Source organism: Sturnira hondurensis, unplaced genomic scaffold, assembly GCF_014824575.4.
Source record: "Sturnira hondurensis isolate 20B ecotype Veracruz unplaced genomic scaffold, ASM1482457v3 Scaffold0004136, whole genome shotgun sequence".
In the NCBI taxonomy this organism is placed as follows: domain Eukaryota; kingdom Metazoa; phylum Chordata; class Mammalia; order Chiroptera; family Phyllostomidae; genus Sturnira; species Sturnira hondurensis.
In genome coordinates this window covers 19063245-19091076 of record NW_028076767.1, presented here as the reverse complement: position 1 = coordinate 19091076, position 27832 = coordinate 19063245, and the positions used below count along the sequence as shown (strand labels likewise).

Below are 27832 nucleotides of genomic sequence, written 5' to 3'. Positions count from 1 at the left end.
GCTGAGTGTTGACAAAGGCAGTGAGAACTGAATTGAAAGCGCCCCCCTGCCCTGCGGTTGCAGGGCCTCAGAGGTGTCTGGCGTTTTCTAATCATGAACCAAACCCAACCTCTATCCAGCTGCAGCTGCAACGTGCCAGGTGTCCCCGGCATAGCCATGGGGGGCAAGCCCCCTGACCCTGAGAGAGGGTCCTTCATGGAGATGGACTCGACTGCAGGGAAAGTGAAATCTTTTATTGAAAGCTCAAAGTACTCAGCCTGGAGTCCAACATGGAGTCAAAAGGCCTCAGTCCTCTAGGTGAACTTCCTCCCCCCCGAGAGGGGGCTGAGTGGGGGGCTGACCATGGATGGAGTCATTTGCCAATAGGGGCGAAGAATGTCTGGATCCTTTCTCGAGGTGGGGTCAGATGGAAAGAGATTGGGAGGTCTGGGAAGGGACCTTTTGTGGGGGCTGAAGGAACTTGGGGGGCCAGGAACTGTGTCAGGCGAGCCTTTCCAGGGCTTCTGCGTTCTTCGGTGTGGGGGGCAGGGCAGGCAGCAGCGTCTCTGTCCCCTGTCATTCAGGCACTCAGCACCAGAATGTCCTTGGAGGGCACAACAGAGAACCCAGTTAGTGGGGGGGTGGCTTCTGGCCGCAGCCTTGGCAGGTAGTCACCTGCCTTTGGGTCGCGCAAGCCACTCTGGGAAGGGGTAACTCTGAACCACGGGGCTCTGGGGTCCAAGGGGCCTGCGGATCAGCCTGTCTAGGAAGATAAACATGTGTTTGTTTAGTGCTCTGTGTATTTTCCAAAGTTCAGATACTGAGCACGTGTGATTTTTATGGTGGAGACAAAGCCCCTGCACCTGAATTTTAAAGCACCTGCCGTGATTGTAATCTGCAGTTCCTTCGGGAATGTTCACCCAAAGGCCCAGCTCCCCACTGGCTGGCGGAGCTTTGCAAGGGCCAGGATTGTGCCTATTCTGTTCACTGCTGTACTCCCAGGCCCTTGCATGTTGTCTGGCTCACCGTCGGTACTCAATAAAAGTTGTTCCAATGAACAACATCCCACTTCCACTTGGGGCAAACCCCTTGCTGTTCTGAGCCTCACTATTCCCATCTGTAAGATGGGGCAATGGCATCTGTCATGAGGACTGGATGGGATTGTGCACGTGAAAAGCTTCATCTGAGGCTTCTTAACAGCTTTGTTTCTGATTGCCTCAGCTCGTCCTTTGAAAAAAGAGGCCCCTGTTGCCCCGCCCTTCCCTTAGTTTTATCTCCCCTTACCTCCAAGATGTCGATGTCTGCATTGCTGAAGTCGATGTTAAGGATTTTGGGGAGAGGGACACCGGAGCCCAGCACAGCTGTGGGGGGAAAAAATGGTCAGGAACAGTCAACACAGCCAGGACGTGTCAGCCTGTGGAGAGCCGCCAGTATTTGCAAGAAGACTAGTTATTTCTTCCACGCCTCTAGGCCTTCGTCCTCTCAGTCCCTCCTGCCCAGAGTACTCTCCCCACCCTTGCCTGCCTGCTGAGTTCTCAGCCTTCCTGAGACACTGGACGCTTTCTCGCCCAGGCTAAGCAGCACCAGGCTCCTGCCGCTTCTCCTGAACAAGTCCTTCCCAGAAACCACATAACACCACTTTGGCCGCCTGGTCTCAACCAGGCTGTGGGTCTCTGGCAGGCAAGGACAGCGTCCCCAGCATCACCCAGCCCAAGGCCAGGGGCAGAGGAGAGAGCAGATGTTTGCTGAATGGAGGCATGGGAGGAAGCACGGGAGGCCAGCAAAGACCACCGTGGGGTGTGCTGTTTGCTTGTAGGTGGTCAGAGCCTAAGTGGACCTGCCGGTTAGTGTTCTAGAAAAAAAGGAGTATAGAAAGAAGAGAGGAAGGGAAGCAGAAATGGGTAGGCGGATGAAGCTGGACTATCCAAAGTTAAACAGACTTTCTGGCTCCAGCAGGACTTTGCAGAGAGCTAAGCACACTGTGAGTGTACCCCAGAGGAATGCAATCGGTATTTTCCAACCTTACTTGTCCATGGAACCCTTTTCTCAGAGCATCTTTGGGACTAATTCTCCATGGAACCTACTTGGGGAAGCATGGATCTAATCCAATCTCTCACTTTTGAAAGCGGTAAATTGCATTGTAGTGAGATCGAGGGACTTGCTGCCAAGGTCACATCGCCTCCCAGGGACCCAGCCCAGATGAGTCTCCATCTCTTTCCTCCCACCCAGCCCAGCCCGGTTCCTGACATCACCCTCTCCTAGGGGAGTGTGCGTGGGCTTTGTGACTGACCAGCACTTTCCCGTCATTGAGATTCAGCCTCCTCTTGGGACAGTTCTCAGAATAAGGGTCTGTTTGATATCAAGAGCGCCCCACTAGACCCTGCCTGGTACATCAGCAGCGGGAGAGAGAAGTCAGAGCTGAGTAGCAGGATGGCCCGGGGGCTGCGGCTTCTGATCCTAATGGGGTTACCCAGCTGATGCAGCGACTCTCCCAGCCTCCAGATGGCTGCTCAGTTCTGCAAACAGCCGCAGAGGCAGACCCGTTGCCGCCTCTTCTATCTAGGGAGCTGGGCAAGAAAACCCTCTAACCGACAATGTGGATGCTGAGGAGGCAGACCATGCATTAGGAAGCTGGGAATGTCAGTAAGAGCAACTTTAGCTTTCTCTATGATGACTGAGCTCTCTACAATAATAATAATGTCTGTATGTAGCCCATGTATAAGTAGAAATAAATACATGGTTAAAAACAAGTCAGGAACATAACGATGTGAATATGCTTAGCAATACTGAACCATACACCTCAAAATGGCTAAGAAGGTAAATTTCATGTTGTATGTACTTTACCACAATTAAAAATCAATGTACAAAAATAAATCAGAAACTAACTTTTGGGGAAAAATAAAGAAAGAAGGGTTAAGGAGGAAATATCCCCAGATGTTGAGGCTAATTGCCCCTGGAGGTGAGATTTTCTGTTTTAAACTGCTCTAGACGTTTTAAAATTTACACATGTATAACATTTATGGACAACCAGAATTTGACGTAGATAATCAGAAAAACAAAAACAATCAGCCCTAGATGGTGTAGCTCAGTGGATTGAGCGCGGGCCTGAGAACCAGACAATCGCAGTTCGATTTCCAGTCAGGGCACATGCCTGGGTTGCAGGCCAGTTCCTTGCAGGCAAACTACCAGCAGGGGACGCACAAAAGGCAACAAGGCAACCATACATTGATGTTTCTCTCCCTCTCTCTTTCCCCTCTAAAAATAAATAAATAAATAAATAAAAGAAAATGACTTTAAAAAAACAATCAGCCAAATCAGAAAAAAAACATAAATAAAGCAGAAGCAGCAAACACGGAAGCTGCTGGACCTTGTGGCAGCATTGCGTTGCAGAGTCTTAATACGTAAGCTTGGAATGAAGTTCTCAGAAATACTGTCGAGGTGGAATGGCTGTGCACATCCCACATTCCCGGCAAACCGGCAGCCACGGGTGCCCAGGCCACGAGCCCCGGGAGGCACAGGCACCGCTCTCACCGTTCATCGCGGGCATGAACGCCAGGTCGAAGATCTTCCCCACCAGCACCTCCAGGAGCCCAACCTGCAGGGAAGAAACGAGAGCTCAGCCCCGGCGACAGGTCACTGGGGTGCCACGGGTCCCTTGGGCCCTGCAATGTGAAAGGGAACTGCAGAGCTGCTTTGGGACAGTCTGGGAGCTGGTGGTCGGAGCTCCGTGACTCCAGACCCACTGAGCTGCACAGCTCGCTGTCTGCACGGATGGGGAGGCAGCGAGACCTCAGGCAGCGCAACCTCAGGTCCAAGGTTCATGCGGAGGCAGGGACCGAAGGAAGGCCAGCTCCTCCAGGGAGGCACAGAGCACAGGGTCTGTGGTGGATTGTTCAGAAACCACAGTGACGTCACTGAGGCCCCTGGCGCCAGTATCCGGATTCCCATCCCAGGTCAGACCCCGGGGCCTCTGAGAAGGTTCCCTCGCCTCTCTGACCCTCAGTTGCCTGACCTGAAAAGTGGGCCCGCAAAGCCCAGCTTATAAGGATGCTGTGAAGACTATGGGCCGATCATGTGACATGCCTGGTCTTGAGCCCCTACCTACGTGATCTCTCTGAGCTTCTCTAAGCCTTGGTTCCCACATCTCAAGCTGGGAGTGAATAATCCTTCCTTCACGGGGTGATGCTGAAACCAAACCCAGGTCCTATGTGCAGAGCGCTGGCCGTGGAGTAGTGCCGTGTGGTGCCACAGGGCCAGGGACAGGGGCCTCTCAGCACTGCCTCTTACCAGCCCAGTCACCTCGGGCAGGTCTCTTCACTTCTCTGCGCTGGGCTCCCTTGTTTGGAAGATGGGCTAACAACTGGACTCAAATCATCAGTTTTTTGTGAGGATGAAATGAGAGTAGCTTGTTGCTATTTTTTTAGTGGAATTTTTCCTGCTGCTAATCACAGTTGTTTTGTAGATATTCACTGACTTCACACCATTAGCTTCTTTCTCCACTCGGAGCCCAGAGACCCCAGTTCTAGCCCCCACTCTGTCAGAAACCGGTTGTGAGGCACGTCACTACCCTCCTCTGGGCCCCAGTCTCCCCATCTATAAGATGAAGCTGGTGACCCCAACCCCACGGGTTATAGTTGTTTGGGTTCAAAAAGCTCAAAAAGGGGGCAACACAGTGAGTCTGTGACTTTCTCTGCACATGTGGAAATCACCCAAGCTTGTCCTAGGAAGCAAGCATCTGTTTAACTGGCAATTTAAAAAAAAAAAAAAAGAAGGTCATTTCTGAGGCCTCAGTTAGGGTGGGGGGACTCAAGAACAAAAGAGCTGAAATAGGACCGAACCCCAGAATATGAGTGTCTCGGATCAGAAAAGCAGAATTCCAGAAAGCGGGGTAGAGGGGAGGTTAGGAAAGAACCCAAACCTGCTTGTTTCACAGATGAGGAAAGTGAGGCACAGGGTGGGTTGGTGTTGTCACGGTCCTAAGGGAGTTGGTGGCAAAGCAGAGCCTCCTAATCCAGGGAGAAAGGGGCCCCGGGGGACGTGGCTGCCCCCACCCTGAGCTCCCCAGCCTGGAGTGAAGGGATTTGGGCCAAGTGGCCTCCCTGGGGTGGACAGTTACAGTGAGGTGGCACCCCAGGCCAAGTGGCAGCTATGAGTCTGTGCTCCACCCCTCCCAGGCTTGTGGGCCTCAGTTTCCCCACCTGTGAAAGGAGGCCTGACCGAGCTGATGCCAATGTTTTGGAATTCACAACCCCAACCCCGAGCCCCAGCCGGTCTCACAGGAAACGCCATTCCCAGAAGATCTCACTCCGGGGCCCGAGCTTGGTACTTACATCAAAATTGCCCACATTTGAGGTTTTGAGGTGGAGGCTGGTCCTGCAGACAGAGGAGACAGCCCGTCAGAAGTAGTGGTTGCCTGAGAGTCATGGGGGGCTTGCATACCCCTAAGCTACCAGGAGCCCCTCCACCAGCATCCTCCTGAGGACCCCTCTTGATCCGGGGGAAGTTCAGGACAACAGTGGACTCCAAGAACTGAGCACCAACCATGTCCCATCCGTCACCAACCATGATGCCAGGGCTTTATACACCACATTCATAGGGATCCAAGTGTAGCTACACCACCTGCCAGCTGTGGGTCTTTGGCCAAAATGCTTAACCTCTCTGTGCCTCAGTTTCCTCCTCTGCAGTGTGGGTGGATGCAAGGCCTAAATGAAGTAATTCAACCTAACGTGCCTGGCGCATGGCAGGTTCCACGTACACATGAACAGTCAACACTGTCTTTAATAATTTCAGCAACGCTGGGGGAGGAACCTGAGGCTCCAGGCTAACTTGCAATGGCTACAGCTCAGGACAAGGAGCCCAGGACTCACACCCTGAGCCTGCACTCTTGGCTGCTGTGCTGTTCTGCGCAGGGAGGCCCGAGGTCTGGGTTCAAGGTTTCTCTCTGCACTCAGTCTATGAGGACCTCAGTCTCTCTGTGCCTGAATCTCACCTGCAAACTGGCAGTCCTACCCAGGCTCGACCCAGACCAGGCTTGCCCGCTGGGCAGAGAGAGGAGCACCCAGCCGGAGAGGGACAAACGTTTTATTCCTTCCCGACTTCCACTCCCATCCCCCCGTCCCTCTCCGCCACCCCATCCACAACACCCAAGCTCTTTCCTGCCCCTTCAAGGTTGCCCATGCGGCTTGCACCACCGGAACCCCCCAGCTCTTCCTGCAGGGGGTTTACATCCGGGCCTCAGGTCACCTCCTTACACGCTCTCCGATTAGTAACACATTCGGAGTCACGGCCATTGCTATCTTGATAAACATTGTTGTAAGAAGCAAAACTTAAGAAATAGGCATGAGCTGAAATTTTTACATTCAATCTCATTTATCTTGAAATGGGAATAATCATAATACTTGCACAGACTGATGTCAAAAATTAAATGAATGAAGACATATTTAGGGCTTAGCTGAATGCTTGGTGCCTAGGAAGCACCCAGTGAATAACAGTCATTGTTATGAGTCCTATGAGGTAGGGACAACTATCCCCATTTTCAGATGAGAAAATTGACATTCAGAGAGGCAAGGTCACTGGGCCTGTGTCACACAGCCAGTCAGCGGTCACATTGGGATTTGAACCGGTGCTGCTTGGCTCCAAAGCCCATGCTTGTAACCATTCAACACAGCTCTAGGTCAGGGAGACCTGGGCTGGCTCACAGCCCTTCTCTGTACTCCCTGTGTGGCCCTAAGTAAGTAAATCCGCCTCTCTGAGCCGCAGTTTTCTCCTCTTTCAAAATGGGACAACAACACCCCTGACTCTGCAGGACCCCTGGGACCCTAAACAAGGTGGTGCAGATGAGCCCCCTAGTGCGGAGCCGACACAGCATCATTACTGGCTCATTATCACTGATGTTGTTACTATCGGCAGTAGGTTCCTTCTGTTAAGCTCATGGCTTCCCCTCCCCGCCAGGCTCATGACAGGGGTCCTGCTGGCACAGCCCATGTTCACCTTGGCAGCCTCCTGAGTTTACCCAGCACTGCTTGCTAAGCCCTCCCTGGGGTCCCTCCGTGGGCTGGCACCGGACACGGAGCACCGAAGTGGCCTTTCTGAGGGGCAGGAGACTGAGGTCACAAATCCCCTTACTTGTCCAGCTTGGCATCGATCATGAGCTTATCGTTCTCCACGGAAAACATGGCCAGCAGTTCTGCGTCCTAGAGGCAAGGGAAGGAGAACGAGACGTCAGTGCTGGCGTATATTGGCCACTGCCAGCTGAGGGCTCCCAGCTGCCCAGCACTGCCTGGGAGCTCCACTAACACTGAGCACAAGAGCAGGCTGTTCCCTGAGGTTTTGGTCAAATCTGCCTTTATAAGCTGAGTCACCATGGAATGGATTTCCCCCCTCTGTAGGGGAGGGGTTCGGTGTAATGAGTTGCCGTCAATTGTCGTTCACCAATAAATCACAGTGAGGGCGAGTGAATACTTCTCAGAAAGACAACTGTCATAGCAAGAGAAACCAAAGATTGGCAAGGATGTTTACAAGCTTCTCAGAGCCCTCTCAAAAAAGGAGGGGTGGCCTGTAGCCTAGGAAACCTGATTTAGATGGGATTGGGCATCATCGCTGTCAATCATATCGCCTTCCCCCCATGATAGGGATAAAATATGCAGACTCATCCCCCTCTCCAAGCAGAAGCCTTGTTATAGCAAAACCCCTCTGCTTCCCTGTCTCTCCCCCAACCCAACAAATAAAATAAAGTCAGTTGGTCTTATGAAAAAAAATGAAGCTTCTAACAAATCCAGGGGACATTGTTAGCAATAATGTCCCAATCATTGGGGTGCCTGGGTGTATGTTGCAGAGACCTACTGGGCATGGAAATTATTCCACACGCTCATGAGGAAACGGCTTTTGAGTGGACCCTGGAGGAGAGGCAGGATTTGGCCAGATGAAGGAGAGGGTATAAGCGTGGTCCAGGCGGTGGGAAGGGCGTGTGCAAACCCTGGGGTGGGAAAGAGGCTGGCGCTGGAGGGACAGAGAAGAGGCCCGAGATCAAGGAGGTGGCAGGACCCCATGAGGCTGGAGTGGGATGCAGCCAGGCCAGGTAGGGGTGGTGGGCTGGAGAGCACTCAGGCTGCATCCGGGGGCACTGGGGAGCCACGGCAGAGGTCTGGCCTGGATCGGCAAAGCTCCACACAGTGGGGACTTGTCACGTGGAACTGAGTCAGGGCAGCCATGTCCACTCCTGGGTGAGAACCAGCCCTTTGGATCTCTCCTCTGAGGATGAGAGGCCCCTCCTCCACACTGGGGCTCAGCAGGCTCCCCCCTCCCAGACTAGAAGGGGCTCATTTGGGATTGAGTCCTGGGTGAAGAGACCGGTCAGGTGTAGCAGAAGGGGCAGAACCCAAATGTCTGAGTCTAAAGTTTTGACCATGGAGGGGGAAATGGCTCTTTATACAACACTTTCCTTTGACAGTATTTACTAAGCACTTCTTATGTGCTGGACCCTATGCCAGGCTCTGGGGATCCAGACGATTCACATCCCGCCCAGCAATACACTAACAAACAAGTACATTTTATAATGTCGGTTAGGAGTACAGACAAAGTAAAGTAAGGAAGGCAGAGAGAGAAAGAGAGAGAGAGAGACGGAAGGTGGGGATATTTCAGACAGGTGGTCAGAAGGTGAGGTCTGAGCAGAGACCTAAAGAAAATGAGGATACGAGCCATACAGATGTCCAGAGGAAGAGCATTCCAGGCGGAGAGAACAGCATGTGCAAAGGCCCTGGGGTGGCACTGTGCCTGGCATTTTAGCAGAAAGGTTGAGGAGATGAAAGGTGACCAGAGGGTGATCTGTGGGCCATGGTGAGGTGATTGGCTTACAGTTCAGGGCTGATGGAGCCTTATAAGAAATAGAACAACATGATTTTAAGGTGGTTCCTCTCTGTGCAATAGATGTGGAAATTATATTTGCATCTATCCCCTGCTGGGTACCAGGGACAGGAGAGCTAGTACCACCTGTCTAGTTTCCCCTTCCTCCAGTATCTAGTAGAGAGCATAACACATAGTAGGTACACAGTAAATATTGCTGAATGCATGACCAAAGCAGACTTTGCCACGCACCATGGTGTACAACCTGTGGAAATAACAATAACTAACACTTCTGGAGCCCTTACGAAATGTTAGGTACTGCTCTGAGCATCTTAATAATGCCCTGCTGCCATGCCTACATGGTAGAGGAGAATATCAAGCCCAGAGAGGGGGAGTGTCTTGCTCAAGGTCACACAGCCAGAAGTGATTAAGACTGGATTTGAATCAGACCATCTGGTCCCACGGCCGAGCTAACAGTCATTATGGTGGGGACAGCAGAGATCTGAAGGGCTCTATGGACACCCAGAGATCACGTGGTCACCCACACTCCCAGACACTCACCACATTGATGAGGCAGATTGTGGTCTCGACGTCATTGGGCTGGGACACCATGACCTCGGAGGTGGCAAACACCTTCACCAGGGCTTTGTCCTTCTGCAGTGTCACCGAAGGTGGGTTCGGCACCTGGATCCTGATGGTGAGTGGGCGGGACTCAGGGTACTGCTGGAACACCTGTGGGTAGACAGCAGGCCGGACTGAGCAGGGCCCTGGGTAGCCGAGGTCTCACACTGGCTCCCACAGGTCCAAGAGCACCACCTGACTCTTACATACGGCTCATAGAGGCTCCAGCCTGCTGCTGCGTCTGAGCAAAGAGCTGCCTTCTCAGAGCCTCTTACACCAAGTTACCATGAGAATTAACCGTGATGACACCAGCAAAGATTCAAGCTCAGCCAATGCCAGATGCATGGACATGCTCAAAACCTGAGTGAGATGGAGTCACCTGGACGTTCATGTGTCATTTATCACAATTCCAAAGAGTGTTTTTCACCATGTTACAGATTAGAAAACTGAGGCTCAGGGGGAAACACCAAGCACATTGTCTGAGCCCAGCAGGAGAGCTGGGTCTAGCCCAGGTCTGTGTCACTCAGAAGCCCAGGCCCTGTCTCCCTTTAGATGCCCCAGCTGGGATGAGAAAGCCCACATTTGGGGTGCCTCACACTGAAGTCCTGGAGCGAGGCATGGCCTGCCCGGACTTGCTGGGGTCTCTGGAGACCCACGGTTGTGGGGGGTCTGAGTCAGTTTGCTTACATGATCTAATTTGCGAAGGAACAACTCATCAAACAACCAGTTTTCCACAATTGCTAAATAACTGATTTACCAAAACTTTTTTTAAAAAAAGAACAGTTTTCTTAAATACATTAAATGAGCATAAGTATATGAGAAAAACCATAGAGTTACTCTTTTAAAAAAAAACATTAAACTAAAAACAGTGTCATATATAATGCAGGAGTATGGGTCCTGGCCCTAGGACGACTTCATTCATTTCCTTGAACACATTCAAGGTGAAAGTTTTCTGAACAACCTCCTGGTCTATTGGCAAATCTAGTAAACTCAGCCAACTAACCACTCAGCGAATCCACCTTCGGCAAACTGGGTCCCAACAAACCAGCAATTTGGTGACTTGGCTTTACACAAAGGACTTTCAAGACACTTCCCAGAGGGGCCTTGTGTCCTAACTGCCCCCAACCCAACAAACAAAGTTTCGAGAATGAGCAGCACCCATCCTCCCAGGGACGAAGAGAAGCTGCCTCGGCCTCTGCCCCACAGCAGCAGGAGGCTCAGATGCCCATGTTAGCTCTGGTCCAGCCTCGGCCGGTGGCCCGCCCCAGCCTGGGTCTCCAGCAGACGTTCCTTGGTGTCTAGCCTGGGTTCCCCCGCTGCAGACACAACCCCGTTTCAAGGCCCGCGTCCCTGAGTCCCTACCCCAGCTCTGCTGCTGTCACATTGTGTGACTTCTCCGAGTCTCTGTTTCCCTATCTGTAAAACGGGTTATCCCCTTCTGGCCCTGGGGATGGGGGTGTGATTAGAACAAAATGAGAGAAAGAATTCTTTAACAAATCAATAAACTGTAACGTGCAGGGCTCATAAGAAGTGGCTCAATAAATAAAAGTCCGGTTGGGGGCGTCCACTTGCCTCCTGGGAGGGGGCCCCTGTTTGTGACATTAGATGGTGGTGCTCTGCCATTCAGCTTTTGACCACATGAGGGCGGTAGTGACTATTTGTTGAGTTTGGCCTCCTTCCTGACTGCTTTGAATTCCACTCAGTATGAGACAAGACAGGTAAAATAGAGATGAAGAGTGTCTGAAGTGGCTGTAGACCACAGCAACCCTTCACACCTCTATAACACACAGTACATTATTTGCAGCCAGGTCCAGGGTAACAGGCCTGGGACCAGAGTTGGGATGAGGGCTGAGACAAGCAGGTTATTGTTCCAACTGTGTATGGCTGCCAATCTGACAAGAGTGCATTTGCTTTTTTCTTTTTTTAATGAGTTTGTTATTGTTAACAAAGAGAAGAATAATTAGCATTTAGCAAATATCCCCTCTGTGTCTAGATTCAAATCCCAGGTCCACGGCCGCCCTGTGTGGTGAACATTGTTGCCCCATTTTCCAGATGAGAAAACTGAGGCTCGGAGAGAGAAGTCATTTGCCTGAGGTATTACAGTTGGGATATGCTGAGCTGAAATTCAAATTCATGTTGATCTGCTCCTAACGTTTGGTTGTTTTTCCCTCGTCATCATGCCCCCTGTGTCAGCATCTTTACATCTCCTTCATTTCTTTCACCCTCCTGGATTAACTGGTAGGATAGGAGTTAGCATCCATTTTTGACAGAGGAAGCTAAGGCTCAGAGATGTTAAGGTGCTTGCCTGAAGACGCACAGCAAGGCAGCGAGGAATCCCAAGCCAGGATTACACCAGTGCAGGCCAGTCCACAGCTAGAGCCTAGGATCTTTTCACATCAACCCTCCAGGCCCCTGTCTCATAAGGGTCTGGCCTGCAAGCCATTTTTATTGCACCCCCAAGGTAGGAGGGGGCCGTCAGAGCACCTCACCCAAGTGCTGAGTGTCAGCTCCTGGGACGGGGGAGAGGCTGAAGAGGGGCAGACGCACCGCCTTACATACCTTGGGGATCAAGGCCCCCAGCGTGGACGTGGTGAGTGGCGGAAGCTCCTCAAACTGCAGGACAAGAAGAAGAGTTCTGTGAGTCCCTGAGGCTATGGGGACAGATGGGAGTCGCTAGCACAGTGATTAACTTCTGCACACTCTCAGACAGCCAGGGGGGCCTCTTCTCCCCCTTACAGACCACTGCCTAATGGCAGCCACCACGTGGACCAGGCAGCTGTTCTGTGGTTAAGTGACAAGGTCGGCCACTTAAGCTTACCACAGGCACGACTTAGAGGGCAGGAGGCAAGACCTAACTCTTTGTCCTCTAAAAATGTAATTCTTCATTAAAACAAGGTGGGTGTCCGTGAGTCCACGTGAAAGGATTCTGAGCATTTATACGGAGATACATACAAATGAATATATGTTGTGCTTTTTAAAAAGGATTGGAATAAACTTAAATAAAATTGAATAGTGAGAAACTTTCTCAGCATGCGATTTGATGTTGTTCAATGCCATGTCTGCGAATCACTTAAAATCTTCCTGGGCACCATTCTGGTAAGCTCTTACATAACGGATCGTATCCATGAATTGGAGTCAAGGGGTGGGCTGTCCATATTCTCGCTTTAAAGCAGTTTCCCCAAGGTCATGCGTGGGACTACAGGATCAATTGGAAGCTATCGGCTGCCCAGCCTGCCCCACCCCGAGATGGGGCCAAGACTCACCATGCCATTGGTGATGTCTATATCCAGCGCCCCTTGCTTCTGCAGGAGAGCCAGCACCGAGCCCAGGAAGTTGGCAGAAATGGCCAGCTGGGAGTTGGTGTTGTCGCCCATTGGGGGCAATTCTGGCATCTTCCTGGGAGTCATGGCTGGACGCCCCAGTGGATAGTCGATGAGATCTCCTCCAACCTCCCCAACCAGAGTCTGGGGGAGCAGGGAAGGAAGGGGTCACAGGGAGGGGTGCAGGCACAAGAGATGAGAAAGAATGCTGAAGACTGGGTGAGACCCTGAATCTGCCTCCAGGCAGCCTTCCTTGATTAAATCCCCTGGGTATGAGTGACTCATTTATGGCCCTGACATCTTCTTCCACTTGTGATGGGATCTCTTGCAGTTCCCACTTTAGTACCATTTATAATCATAGCCATGGTATATCACCATGTATTTCAAATGCGCATAGGACACGGATCCCTCCCCCCTAGCCCTGCCGTGGTGCGTTAGCACGCTATGCATGGATGAATCTACTCTCTAAAGACAGACTCTTCTCCGTGGCTTACAAGACATCATATGGTCTATTCCAGTGTCCTCTCCACCCCATCTTGAGCCACTCTGCCCCTCACCCCCCTCTACAGAGCCTCGTCAGGGCCACCAGGGCCTTGTAAGTCCCTGCCACCACCTGAGCAAACCCACTGTGGTGCCTCCCACACGCTCTTCCTTCCCCCACACTGTTCTCTTGTATGTTCCATTCATCTGGCAAGTTTCAGCTCAAGTGTCACCTCCTCCAGGAAGCCCTCCATGACCTCCGTGGGTACATCATATTTTTTCTGTGGGCTCTGATAGCCTGGGACCTTCTCTCACAGTGCTCACGGTCTCTATTTGTACATTTGAACGATTCTCAGATGGCCTGTGCCCTCCAACAGACTGCAAGCCCCATCAGGTCAGAGATCTTGCCCTGCGCGCCATGGCACCTGCAGGCCCAGCCTGAGCCTGGCCCACAGTGTTTATGAATATACTAGCTGTGCGTGCGTACGTGTGCACAGGTGTGCTGTGTACATGAGAGCGTAGGTGTGCACCTGCACTCCGTATCCTATGGAGCAAGTGGGGAAGCACCCGCGTTTGTGCAGCCCCAGGGGAGTGCAAATGTCAGTTAGGGGCCGGGTTTGGTGGTGTGCTGGAGCCAGCCCCCACCAGCCCCCATCAGCTCCCACCAGCCCCCACAAGCTCCCACCAGCCCCCACCAGCCCCCACCAGCTCCCACCAGCCCCCACCAGCCCCCACCAGCCCCCACCAGCTCCCAGGGACCGAGTCCATGCATCTCTTCCCAACTCCACATTCGGCGAGTCATGTTGGTAGCTTGAAACTGGCCATGGTGGGAGTAGTCACACCACAGAAATTGGCAAATGCTACAAATCAGGATTTGCTCATCACGACAGCTGGTGTTAGTGATTACCAGCACACCACTGGCCAGGTTCATTCCTCGGGGAAGCCCAAGCCCTTAGCGGTAGCTCCAGTAGTTGGGGGCCACACTGCTTGGGCTCAGACCCCAGATGCTCATTTATGGGGTGTGTGACCTTGGGCAAGAGGCGTAAGCCCTGCATGCCTCAGTTTCCTCCATAAGCATGCCAACCTCATGTGGTTGCTGTGAGGTCAGACTAGAAGTGTCCTCGGTACACAGTAAGCACTTAACAAGTGCTGGCTGTGATCGTGACTTTTTGACACTGCCCTGGAAGGGCCTCATCTAATCATAAAAGGGCCATGTTCAAACGTTGCTTCCCAGGTGTTTAGCAGAAGCCTTGGGGGGCTCTCATTCCCACCCCTGCCTCTAGGGAGAGGGCCGCCCCCATGGCCTCGAAGCCCAGGCACTCACATTGAGGTCCAGCTCCAGGAATTCCCCAGTCACAAGCGGGAGGCTGGAGAAGGTATACTGGACGCTTCCCAGTATCCCCAGAGGAATCAGAGCTGCAGGCAAAGGTGGGGGTCACAGGGAGGTCCCCTCACCCTCCCAGACACCTCCCCTCTTTGTGCGCCAGCGAGTCCTGGCGGCAAGGCTCCAGCTCCAGAAACCACAGAAAGAGCCAGAGTTCTGGGTTCAAATCCCAACTCTACCTCTTCCTTGCTGTACGACCTCAGGCAAGACGCTACGCCTCTCTGAGCTATAGGCTCCTCATCTGTGAATGAGGCTGAACATAACTCCTTAGACTAAATCGTAGGGGTTGGCCAGATCCTGCGTATTAGTAAGCTTTGGAAGTTGTCAAGTCCTGTGCTCTGAACCAGAAGCTTTATGGTTCCTACAATGTGGTGCTTCATCGGATCTAGCATTTTTCTGACTGCTGGTGGTGAATAGCCCCACTCTCTGGGCTCATCCGCCCTTGTTTCTGGCCACAGAGGGAGAGAGTTTCACCTGTCTGGGAAGGCCATGCTCGAACTGCCCGGCCCCCCTGAGAAATGGGTGCACGTCAGAGCGGCTGCCCTGTCTGGCTGCAGCAGCTGTGCCCCGCACAACTTGGGTGCCCCCACTAGGGTGCTGTCTATGCGAGAGGCAGTCCCTGGAATCTCGGCTGCACAGACTGTGCAGCCGTGTGGGGCGGGCTGGCCTGCAGCCACGTTCGCCCAGGAATCCCGCTGGAGCCTGGTTCTGAGCCCCGGCACAGCCTCCTCCGTGTCTCCTGCTACTCCCCTTCAGGTCCCTCTGTGGGGTGCCGACCCCCTCATTTCAGAGATGAGCGATGGGGGCAAGTCTCTCCAAGTCCACACACTTGCCAGGGCAGAGCCAGGGCTCAAACCCAGCCTCCCGACTCCTGGTCTGCAGCCGCCTGGGTCGGGGCGGAGCCTCCTCCCCCTGGGACTTCGTGGAGGGTGTTTGGGGACAAAGGGAAGTCCGGGCAGACTCTCCCTCAGGGCGGCAGTCACAGAGCACTCTGCCGCCCCCAACACCTGGGGTCCTTCTCCCAGGCATTGGTGCCCCCAGGCCTGCTGTGGCTGGGCACTAGTAAATGCTGGCCAAATAAAACAAAGCAGGAAGAACTTACAGTCCACGAGACCCAGCTGGTCGTTGACAAGGCCCAGCGCTACGTCCACGATGGGGCAGAGCTGTACGGGGAGAGGAAGCATTAGGTCCTGGCGCCTGCGCAGAGGGCCGCGGAGGGCACTCGCGGGTAACCAGGGCGATCGCCAGTGCTGACTGACTCGCCCAGTGCTTGGCCCTGCTCTCCCCACGGCCCCACAGGGAAGGCTCTCTCCCGACCCCCCTTTCGCACATGGGGAAACTGAGACTCAGAGAGGTGATATGACTGGTCACAGAGCTTGTAAGTGCCCCAGCAGGGACTTGAGCTCAAAAATGTGTGATTCTCAAGCTCCACCTCCTGGTATCCTTTCATTCATCTGTCCTCCAAGTTGCTCAGCGTCCTCCCCAGATTCCGAGAACACGCCCCAGCCCCTGGCTCCCTCTGGGCCACCTGCTCGCCCAGAGGGATGGAGGTTGGACCGTGGCCCCTCTGTATGGGGAAAGTCTGTGCTCCTCGCTCCCCGTCCCAGCACAGGTTCTTACCAAGTCAGGGAGCACATTGGCCAGGACTCGGTTCACTAGGTTGTCCACGAGGTTGGGGAGAAGCCTGGGGGGAGAGGAGCAGGATGAGGAGGGGCCCCCCAGGCTTGTCCACGCCTGGACTGTCTGAATAGTGAGAGCCTGCTAGTGCTGGAAAGTTGTTCTGAAAGCTGCAAGGGCAGTGTACCTTGACCCTAGACCTAGCAGAACAGGCTACGCAGGCAAACCAATTGCCTTTTCATTCATCCACTCACTCATGCACTCATCCTTCCATTCACTCATTGACTCATTCAACAGACAAATGCTTCTTAAGCTCTGCCCTGGACCAGGCCCAGGCTGGGATGTTCTTGATCTTTAACCACAAATGTCATTCCCTCCTGCTCATCTGCCCCTCTTCTCACAGACTGTTTGTTGCAGCTTCCCACAACCTTCTCAAAGGGCAAATAAATGTATTACTTTATCCAAGCACCCAGCACAGTAGCTGGTGCACAGCCGGTGCTCAATAAATGTTTGTGGAAGGGAGGGAAGAAGAAATACTGGCCAATCATCTGTGCTCAGGTGGCCCACAAGAGAAAACAAGTTGTTGGTGCTGAGAAGATAGGGAGATGTGATCCATTCTACAGACAAGAAAACTGAGGCCCAGAGAAGGGACCCAGCCCAGGTCCTAAGTGCATCACCCAGCTCTAACCAGTTAGTTAAGGGGGAGACACATAGATGGACAGACAGACAGACTTGCGACACAGGTACTTCTTTCCCAGGCCCTGTGGTGAGGAGAAGAAGAGGGAAGCATGGCTATCCTAACACAAATATCACTGACAACTCGACACCTTAAAAATCTGTCCCCTCTGACCCCTCCGAACACGGCGCTGCCTGTGGCCCCACTCAGGATGCAGCTGACTGTCCAGTGCTGTGTCAGTTTGCAAAAGCAGAGATTTCCTTGGGATAAAAATCCTGATAATATCATTTCTCCCAAGCTTTTGTTCTCCTTTTTAAATGGAATCACACCTCAAGGGGTCTTGGCTTTGTCCCAGTTTTCCCTGGACGATAAGGCCGGTGAGCATGCACATCCATGTTTACCCTTGTGTGCGTGTGTTGAGGGGATGGTTTGAAGTTAATCTACATACATGCAGGGCACGGCCTGTTTTCTCCTTCTGGAACATTGCCCAATAGACCCATTGGTCCACGTGTGAAATGTCCACTAAAGGCTACTCGCTGTAACCACATTCGTCAGAGCAGAGGGTTAGATAAACCGCAATGTCCATCGACAGGGGCCCGGACCAGTAGCCAGTGGCTCATCCAGTCAATGGAGTATTATGCAGCTGTAAAAAGTTAAACGAGAAAGCTGTCCACATTCGGGATTGAGGAGACGGAAAAAGAGAAGTGCACACTGGTGTTTATAGCCTGTGCCCATTTGTGCTCGAAGGAGGGGCGGTGGGAATCTACGTTTGTGCTTGCTTCGTCCGTGCGAAGGGGTGGAAGGCAAGCTTGGTGAAGAGGAGGCAGACGGGAGGCAGGCTCTTCACTCTGCACCTGTTTGTCTTTTTGTACTGTTGAATCATGCATTGCCAACTGTATTTCCTAGTGAAAATGTGAATTTAAAAGCCTGCGAGGTTTCTGTGCGTTTCTCTCCCCTGCCTTCCCTCACCGGATACCAGGGGCCAGTTTTCTCTGCCTTCACCCACGCTGGAGAGACTCAGAGAGGCTCTCGTGAATCAGAAATCCTTGGTTCAAGTGGCACAAAGAGATTTTCTGCTCTGAAAGTTTAGGTAAGAGGAGGGCTGGAATGATTGGACCTAGAGATTGGTAAGACAAGAGGGGAGGGAGCAGAGGGCCAGCGACCTCAGAGAGCAAAGCCAGAGGGGTCTCCCACGTGGGGCCCGGGGGTGAAGAGAAAGGGACTCAGTTCCGAGCTGCCCGGATGCGCCCTCATCGGAGACCATCACCAGGGGCAGCGTCCTGGCCAATACATAAACAGGTGAAACCTCTGGTCAGAGATAGGGCTTGCCCACTTTGTGGGGATGGTATAATAAAAAACAACAACTCACCCCCTGACCAAGGTTGGACAGCACCGAATGGGCAATATTCTCATGAGTTGGGGCACTAATGGACTCAAAACCCACAGGGGTGTCCAACCTGCGGCCACATGCAGCCCAGGATGGCTGTGAATACGCCCCAACACAAAATCGTAAATTTACCATGTTTTTCAGACTATAAGACACACTGCCCCTACGCCGCCCCCCGCCCCGCCAAATTTGGGAGGGAGAATGGTTGTTAATGCTACTGTTCTGCTTACATTTACATTGGTGAAATACTATGTTATTTATGTTATTAAACATTTTACCACATTTTCTGCTTCGATGTTTTTTCCTATTTTACTCCTCTAAGACCTAGGTGCATCTTATGGTCTGAAAAACACGGTCCTTAAAACATTATGAGATTTTGTGGGGGTGATTACATGTCTCGGTGTGTTCAATGTGTGGCCCAAGACAGCTCTTTTTCCAGTGTGGCCCAGAGACACCAAAAGTTTGGACACCCCTGCTTAGATGTGTATTCAGAAACTTACAATATGCCAGATTCTGCACTCAAGTTTTATATTCATTATTTCAGTTCCAAAGGAAAGAGAATTACCCCCATTTCATAGATGAAGAAACAGGAGCTCAGAGAGGACACAGAGTTGCTCAAAGTCACACAGCAAGAGCTAGTGGATCTGAGATTTGAACCACAGGATGCTTCCAGAACCCCTGCTCTGAACCCCACGGTTTGCAAAGACAAATCACCCCACCACTCCCCAAGGCCCCCCGCTGCCACGGGTACTCACCCTCGCAGCAGCCTGACCTTGATGCCCCCCAGGAGGGTATCACATCGTTCGATGACCAGCCTGGGGTAGCCTGTGCGGTCCATGGTCAGCCGGACCTTGGCCGTGATGTTCACCTCCACGGCGATGTCCAGGAAGCCAATGAGACTGGAGGAGACCATGAGGCCAAGGGGACAGAGAGTCAGCCCCACCTCCAGGCAGCTCAGAGCCACCCAGCCCTGCCTGGCCCCTGGCTGCCCCGTCCCTTGGCTGGTATGTTTATATTGTGCCCCTGTGCACCTCCTGGGGGTTCCACACCAGAAGACTTCCTTGGTTCCTCAAGTTATCAGTGGACAAGTCTATGCCCCGCCCCCTCAGTCTATGGGAGCTTCAAAGGCTGGGAACAGGGGTCCATAACTGAACTCTGTGTATAAATTCTGGTTTCCAAGGTGACAACCCAATGGTCTGACTTTATAGACATGACCTCAATCCATGGAGAGAAATCAGTGCAGAAGCCCACCCTCCGAGGCCCTCTGATAAGTGCCCACCAGGTGCCAGGCGCAGTGAGGGAGGCGTCTGCTTGCCTTCCCTCACTGTGGCCACAGCCACCTGGAAAAGGTGATGTCAGTACGCCCATTGCAGGTGAAGACACTAAGGTCCAGTGACGTTGGGGACTGGCCCAAGGTCACACAGCTTGAAAGAGAGTCAGGATTTGAGCCTCGGCTGTCACCTGAATGCAGCCTCCCAGGTCTTCACCTTTAGCAGACTGTCTTCACTGCTGATGGGGACCTAAAGGTGACCTGAGCCCAGAGGTATAGGCCACGCACTTGCTGGTACAGATTAGGCCTTAGTGTTTGAATTATGGACCAAAAGGCTAAAGTGTAGGGAAGGGCAATGACCTGCCCAGAACCTCTTAGTCAGGACATAGGGTGCTGGGGCCCCCTTCCTGGCCGGGGGAACACACCTCTTCCCGTTGATGGCCACACGAGTGTACAAGCTCAGGTAGACGCCCACACCGGGCAGAAGCCGAACAGACACCCGAGGGAGGGTCAGCTCCACAATCCGCAGCCTGCACGGGACCGAGAGCAGTGAGAGAGGGGTCGCCCCCGCTGCTGGCCGTGCCGCCACCTGACCGCACCTTCCCTCACACACCCCTTTTCCGTGCCCCGTTCGACCTTCCTGACTCTGAAGAGACCTGAGGTTTGTGGACAGAACTTGAAGACACAGAGAATAAAAGCAAAAAAAAAAAAAAAGCCCTAACCTGTATTCCCACTGCCTGGAGACCCACTCTTTCCATTTCCATGTATTTCCTTTGATTTTTTTTTTTAAATTTAAAGATGCCATTCCTTTGGCATGTCCCTGCCCCTCTTTGCCTGGTTTCTTTCTACACATTCTCAGATTTCAGCTCAAGGTCCTCTTCCTCCAGGAAGCCTCCCCTATCTTCCCAAGAATACACATCCTCACTTCTCCATGGACTTCTTACCACTGTGGTAATCATATAATTATTTCCACACTTCTTTCTCGATGCCCAGGTGCCACACCAGCCTACAAGCTCCACAAGGACAAGAGACAAGTCTTTTCTTGGCTAACCATGGGGCCGTGTCCCCAGTGCCGACACGGTGCCCAAGCCATGGAAGGAGTTCTAAATATTTGTTGAATTAAATATGGGGAGGCGCCTGGGCAGAGTGCAAATTATAACACCTAGTACGTATGATTTTAAATCCTCGGGCTTTTTCCACCTAAACTATGTTACTATGGCCATTCTACAGGTGGGGATAATGAGACTCGGGGGGGAAAGAATGAACCAGAACTCAAACTCAGGACTGTTCAATGACAGACCTAAAACCACACAACTTGAGACTCTCAAGACACCCAGTCCTGAGGCCAAGCCTGAAGTGTCTAAAGCTCTGAAGACCATCTTTTCTCCAACTCCAGGCCTGGGGGTGATCCCCCCTGTTTGGAGATTCATCATAGGGGGCTTGATAGGGTGATCCCAGCCCCTCCTTACCCTGTGATGCCTTGCACTGTGCTCAGGATGCCGCCCTCGCCGAGCACGCCCAAGACTCCCCCTCCTCCGAGAAGTCCTCCATCACCAAGGAGACCACCTCCGCCAAGCAGGCCGCCTTGGCCTGACAGGATGCCCTCGTTCGCCAGCAGGCCGCCAGTGCCCAGCAAACCACCTGGGCCCAGGGCCCCAGTGGCTACACCAGGCGGGATCTCTCCTGGCCGCAGCTCTCGCCGGTGAAGCCTGCCCACGGTTGCTGCACCTTTAGCTGACCTATACCGCGGAAAGCCCCTCTGGCCACCAGGTGCATTCGCAGCGTTGCGGTAGTCGCTGTGGTGGGGGTCCCTGATGCTTCCATCAGACTCAAGGATTTCACCATACCGGTATTTCCCCCCCAGCTGAGCAGTGTTGTCATTGGTTTCGATGAGACCATACTTGTAATTACCGCCAAGCTGTTTGCCATTCGTATATTTGGGGGGGACATCTCGGACATGGAAATCGTTGTAAGGAACACCACCAACACCTCGGGGGAATTCAACGCTTCTGTAGTCATTGTAATGATGTCGGCCACCACCCAAAAGACCACCACCCAAGAGACCACCACCACTGCCACCCAACAGCCCCCCACCACTGCTCCCACCACCCAACAACCCACCACCACCACTACCACCACCCAACAGCCCCCGACCACCGCTACCACCACCCAGCAACCCTCCACCACTGCCACCCAACAGGCCCCCACCACCGCTACCACCACCCAGCAACCCTCCACCACTGCCACCCAACAGCCCCCCACCACTGCTACCACCACCCAGCAACCCTCCACCACTGCCACCCAACAGCCCCCCACCACTGCTACCACCACCCAGCAATCCTCCACCACTGCCACCCAACAGCCCCCCACCACTGCTACCACCACCACCCAATAAGCCGCCTCCAACTCCACCCAACAGGTCACCGCCACCCCCTCCACCCCCACCACCAAGCAGGCCCCCCAGAAGGCCACCTCCCCCACCACCTCCACTTCCACCGAGCAGACCCCCCAGAAGAGGCCCACCACCATCACTACCAGCTTTACCCATGGGCACCTCTCTCAGAGCTGAGTGGAGAGCGTCGCTTTGCTTCAGGGTGCCGGAAATGGCTGTGGAAAAGCAAAGGTGTCAGTCAGGGGCTCCTCCCCTTCTTCTACCTCCAGCCCCAGCACCACCTTGGAGCCCTGGTTGGCTCTCCAGGCCCCACTTTTCCCACAGGTAAAGTGCCGAGGTCTCCTGGGAAGACTCCTCCAGCCCACTCCAGCCCTGACATCCTGGTGAGCACATTAGCTGCTCGCACTACAACTAGATTTCAACAGCATTCAGCCAAACCTGTGTACATTCCCTTCCCCACCCACCCTTGTAAGTGTTCCACACTGGACAGCTTAAAAAAATCCTACTTTGTCATGCATTATCCCAACTGATTCCAGGGAAATAGTCAAGGCCAGAATTATTGTCCCCATTTGATGGATGAAGAAGTTGAGGCCTGTGGAAATAAGCTCATTTTCTCTTCTCATAATAGCCTCAGATGGGAACTGGGACAGGGAGATTAGAGAGAGGAATAACCGTAGTTCTCACTTTTGAGAACTGTCCATTTACCGGGAGTTGGGCTAAGTTTTCAAAAGTCCAGCTTGCTTAATTTTCATATTTGTCCTCTGAGATGAGGACTTTCATTACATCCACTTTGCAGATGAGAAAACACAGGCTCAGAGAACTCAAGTCATAGACTTAAGGTCACACAGTCAGTATTTGAACCCTAGGAAGGCTGACTCCAGGACCCAAGCACTTAATCACTGCCCTCTAGTGCCCCAGGCATAAAGTTCTCAGCATGGTGTTTGGCACATAGTAGGTGCTCAGGAAATTACAGCCAAAAGGAAAAGGGGAAACTAAGGCCACTCATCCACCTGTTACAGACTCTGCCAGTTAGGAAGGGGGTCCTTGGAAACTTCGGAGATGGCAGGACAGCCCTGCCGGCCCAATGCCATGGCTAATTTCTGCAGGGCTGGACTCACCATTGCTCAGCACATCCTTGGTAACCCTGAGGACAGTGTTTGTCTCTTGGCCAATACCACACACAGCTGTCACAGACAGAGCAGCCACACACCAAGTGGTCCACATGCTGGCGTAGCTTTCCTGCTGAGGGGGTAATGAATGCATCAGATGGCATCAATGCATCAGATGGCCTTAGCCGGCGTTCACCACCCTGGCCAGCAGGTGGAGCTAGGCACCTCCCTCCAAGAAGCACACCAGGACCACGAGGCCCAGAGACTGGGAAAAAGGACCCCAGGTCACACAGTGGGGCAGAGTCCAGGATTTCTGATACCACCTTCTGAGTTTTTCAAACTGAAATTAGTCTGGAGATACAAAGCAGACCAATTAACTAAACTGTCCCAGAACTCGGATGTTTGATCATCTCCCAAGAAGACATGTTTAAATGAAGCCTCGGGGAGAGAGGTCATGGGGATTTTAACCAAAACAGCAAAACTGGTAGCTCTGGAGAAATCTCTCTAGTATCTACTCCTTTCTTCACCTACCCACCCACCCATCCATTCATCCACTCACCCATCCATTCATTCACCCACCCATCTACTCCAGAAACCAGCGCTCCCCCTCTTGTCCAACGATCCATGCATCCGTCCAACCATTCTACCATTCATTCACCTACTCATCTATCTACTCACTCAACCGCCCATCTCCCCTCACTTCATCCCTCTACCCTTCCATCCATCCATGATCCAGCCAGCCAACAAGCCAGTCACATACCCAACCATCCTTCCTCCCACCCTTCCATTCATTCTTCCATCAGTCCATTCACTTACCAACACATTCACATAGCGCCCCTTCCCTGCTTCCAGCCAGCCAGCCAGCCAGCCAGCCAGCACCCTCTTCTGCCTCTTTGCAGGAGACAGTTCTACACCATTCGGTTAAGGTAAAGAAAGGGCTCTGAATCAGAGCTATGTGGCTGTAACCCTCAGTCAAGAGACTTTACCTTTTGGAATCTCTGCTTCCTAATCATAACATATTGTATCAGGCATATAAGAGGTACTCAATAAACAACATCTATTGTTATTGTTTTAGGACTATTATTTCAGACAGCTAAGAAGTGGGTCTCAAGTTATATCAGGGGCCGAGACTGGAAGGCTGAAGCCGCATGTTGGGAGGAGCTGGTCAGCCACTGGGAAACTTTATTTTGCTGCTTTCATACCACCGGCCACTTCTCTCCTCCATCATCCCAGTCTGCCCATTCACCAGCCTCAGAAAATCGCCACTTCCCACCTGGGCCACACTGAAACTGCTGGCTTCAGCCCCCTACACTTACACACCTTCTTCCCTTTTCCCTGCCCCTAAGTGTTTTTCCCTGCTCCCATCTGCTCCCAGTGGAGTATCAGAGGCGCTCACTTATACTAGAATATGAAGGACTGATACATGTAAGAATTTTTTTCTGTCTTCCTCTCCTTATTCTAACTCCACTTCCCACAGTTCCATGTTCAAAGAAGCATCACCTTCAGTTAAAACGATGGGCTTTTTAATGAAGGGGTCTGGGGCGTCAGCAAGCACCAGACCTCAGCCCCCCCCCATCAGCCTGGACACTGAAGAGGGAAGGGGCTCCTCCTTACCCCTGGGCAGTCCCTGCAGGTCAGTCTTGAGAGTTCTCACTCACTGGGCCCTCTGCTGAGTCCCGTCACAGGCCCTTTATATACTAGCTGGAGTCTGAGTCCAAACCCAGAGAGGGAAACACCATGTAATTATAAGAGACCAGAATCCAGATTTGCTCTGCAAATTGGGCATTGAGCCCCAAAACCACAAGGGCTTGTGGTTTGCGGCTAATTCTGAGAGCTGTGTGTTCAGCCCCGGATGGTGCCACATGAGCTGGGGTTTATCAGCCCCTGGTCTAGGCACGTTCCTGGAGGCCCCAGCTGGGCCCCCAGTCAGGTGAACTGGAAATATACCCCCACACACATCTGTCTGATTTCTAGCTCTGAGGCGGGCGCTGCCCACTCCAGATGGCCTGTGCAGGCAGGATGTGCCCAGCCTGACCTCAGTGCCAGACGACCCAGCTTCACAGACTGCTCAGCCCCCAACTCACTGCATGCTTCTGAGCCAGCCACTTCCCTTCCCTGTCCCTCTTGTTATTTCCACCTGTTCAATGGGCACAATACTTGCCTCACAGGACTGATTTGAGAACTCAGGGAGATGTACTGTATATGGACTGACCCTCCAAATTTGGGGCTGGTGTGAAGAAAACAGGCCACTTGGCTTTATCTGACCTGCAGGGTTGCTCCCGATAACCCATGATGAAACATTCACATATACAGTGAAGCTGAAGTGATTGTACGGTGAACACCATATACAGGTCACCGTCCACCCACTAGCTCCTTCTGCCATTGAAGAAGTGCTTCACTTCCCTTACCACACATTGACACACGTATTTGGGACTCCATCCTTGTATGTATTTCAAAGTAAGTTGCAGACAACAGTGCATGTCTCTCTAAACACTTCGACAAGTGTGCCATTGTGATTCTTTTCTTTAAATGTAAACTTAACATACAGTACTTTGTAAATGTTTATTTGTCGAGTTTTGACCATGTTATATAGCCATGTAGCCCACCCCCCTATCTCGAGGGAGAACGTATTCCTCACCCCAGAAGGCTCCCTCCTGTCCCTTCCCAGTCAGTACCTGCTCCCACCCCTCAGAGGCAGCCACTGCCCCCTCCAAGACCGCTGGGACACAGCCCAGACCTCTTCCCTGGCGTTCAAGGTGAGTCTGCCTTTCACACCCAGTCCTGCTTCTGCCCCGCCTCCTGCATCTGGGCCTTTGCACGTGCGATTCCTGCAATCTAGAAGACCCTTCCCCAGACTCTGCTGGCCAAACTGGTACAGAAATGCCAGATGATCTGAAAGGCTCTCTGGGATGACCCCCAACCTTGACCCTTTCTCTACCCCACTCAGAGTCCTCTGCAGCCCATGCTGAGGTGGCGTTGCATGGGGCAGACCGAGCTCTGCAGGCCTGGGCCCCCTCCTAGCCCAGCCCAGGCCCAGATGCCAGCACCGTGAGTGAGTGAATGAATGAATGAATGAACGAATGCCCTCACTTCCACTGGACCAGGAGCTCTCTGAGTCCTCCTTGTATCTCATCCCCCAGCCCAGCCTCATTCCTACCTGTGTGTTTAATCGATGTCACCTCCTCCCTGTCCCCACTAGGTCCACCCGAAAACTCCTCTGCAGTGGTGGGCCCTTTCTCTCTCCCTACCAAGGCCTGCTCAAGTCAGAGTGGGAATAAATGTGATTCCCTGAAGTCTGGAGAGAGACCCTGCCTCCTCCTCCCCTGGGGACAGGGGGCCTCTGACGGCAGGCATGGTGGATGGCAAGGTTGCCGATGCCACCCCTGGCCCCCGGGCCGCCCCTTGCTGGTTCTCAGTTTCCCCATCTGCTGCGGACACACCAACGAGTGAAACTGGCTCTGGAGCTGGGCTCTGGGTTTGAGCTCTGCTGCTAGTTCTCTCCAAGCTTCGGTTTGTTTGGTTTCAAGACAGTGACTAAAACACCTGGCCTCAAAAGAGTGTCGAGAGCAGCGAGTGACTCCACCAAGCAGAGCGCTGAGGCCGGGGCCTGGCAGCCCGTAGGCACTCAGCAGCTGGCCGATTTGTCCTTATCACCTCTGGGCCCTGCTGGCGCCTTGTGGCAGCAAGTCTGTGAAAACAGACTTGCGGGGTGTGAGGGGTGTGAGGGGTGTGAGGGGGCACCTTGGCCCGGGCCCTGGACTGCCTTGTGCCCCACCATCTGTGGAGGCTGGAAGGGCTCCAGGGATAGGGACCCCAAACCTGTGTTTCCACCTCCCAAATGCCCTATGTGACCTAGATGGTCACTTCTCCTCCAGGACCTCAGTCCGGTCATCTGAGAAGCAGGCATAATTGCACTTTTCCACTATGGTTTTTGAGGATTATAGAGGAACCTTCCAGAATGTTCCTGGAGGCTCGTGGAGGCTCAGTAAAGAGAAGCCCCCTTTCAGCTCCTCATTGCCTCACACTTACTGTGACATAAGTGCTTGCTAAACAAATATATTAACTTCTTCAACTGAAATGCAGTGCAAAGAGGGCAATGTACCTCCTCCACCCTCTTTCTGCAGGGAGCAATACACATTGTAAACTGCAGAGGGCAGTGCACACACAAAGGTAGTTATCGTCAGTCACCCGAGGTTCTGTGCCCATCCTCCTCAGTCCTGGGCCAGCCAGGCCCTGATAACCACGAGGTGGGCCTACCCCCTGGGGCCCCAAGAGGATTAGTGTAATTCTGGCGCCTCAAGGAGATCACCTGGGCTTAGTGTCCCAAAGGCACCTTTGTCTGCAGCTGGAGGGACCAGACCCTGGGAGGTGACTCACCCAAAGGTGACTCGCCCAAAGGTGACTCAGCCACACCGAGGGCCACTTTGGTGGTGGAGGGGTGGAGGGTTGGGGAGAGTATTCACACAGGGGCTGCAGGGACCAGGGAACAGAATCAGTCCGTTCAGTCCCTCTCTCCCTCGTGACTGGCCTTCAGGGCTGCAAGCTCAGTAGACGGGCTCCCTGACCTCTTGTTTCATCCCCTCACCCTAAGTGTGATGCTTCAGAGTCTGGGCTTTGGACTCAGGGGGCCGGGTTCAAATCCTAACCTCTTCACTTTCTAACTGTGTGGCCTCAGGTAAGTCACTTAACTTCTCTGTGCCTCGATGTCCTCAACTACAGAAGGAAGGTAAAAATAGGTCCTAGAAAGAAGGGTTGA

At 52.9% G+C, this 27832-nt stretch overlaps 1 protein-coding gene across 2 annotated transcripts; it reads right to left on the bottom strand.

The window, feature by feature from the left end:
• Positions 1 to 212: 212 nt before the first annotated feature.
• BPIFB4 (BPI fold containing family B member 4) lies at positions 213 to 24788 on the bottom strand. 2 transcript variants are annotated; one of them, XM_037043859.1, is made up of 17 exons: positions 24691 to 24788; positions 23086 to 23209; positions 22120 to 22182; positions 21045 to 21564; positions 20001 to 20105; positions 19061 to 19204; positions 16246 to 16309; positions 15728 to 15788; positions 14566 to 14657; positions 12705 to 12905; positions 12001 to 12054; positions 9382 to 9552; positions 7105 to 7172; positions 5310 to 5352; positions 3511 to 3574; positions 1264 to 1340; positions 213 to 583 (listed from the first exon to the last, which is right to left on the bottom strand). In XM_037043859.1, the coding sequence occupies exons 2-17, from the start codon at positions 23189 to 23191 to the stop codon at positions 560 to 562; spliced, it is 1857 nt and encodes a 618-aa protein (XP_036899754.1). In that variant the 5' UTR covers positions 23192 to 23209; positions 24691 to 24788; the 3' UTR covers positions 213 to 559. The 2 variants fall into 2 exon arrangements, with proteins under 2 accessions (XP_036899754.1, XP_036899755.1); XM_037043860.1 differs by having other exon boundaries at positions 23086 to 23206; positions 24691 to 24755.
• Between the last annotated feature and the right edge of the window lie 3044 nt (positions 24789 to 27832).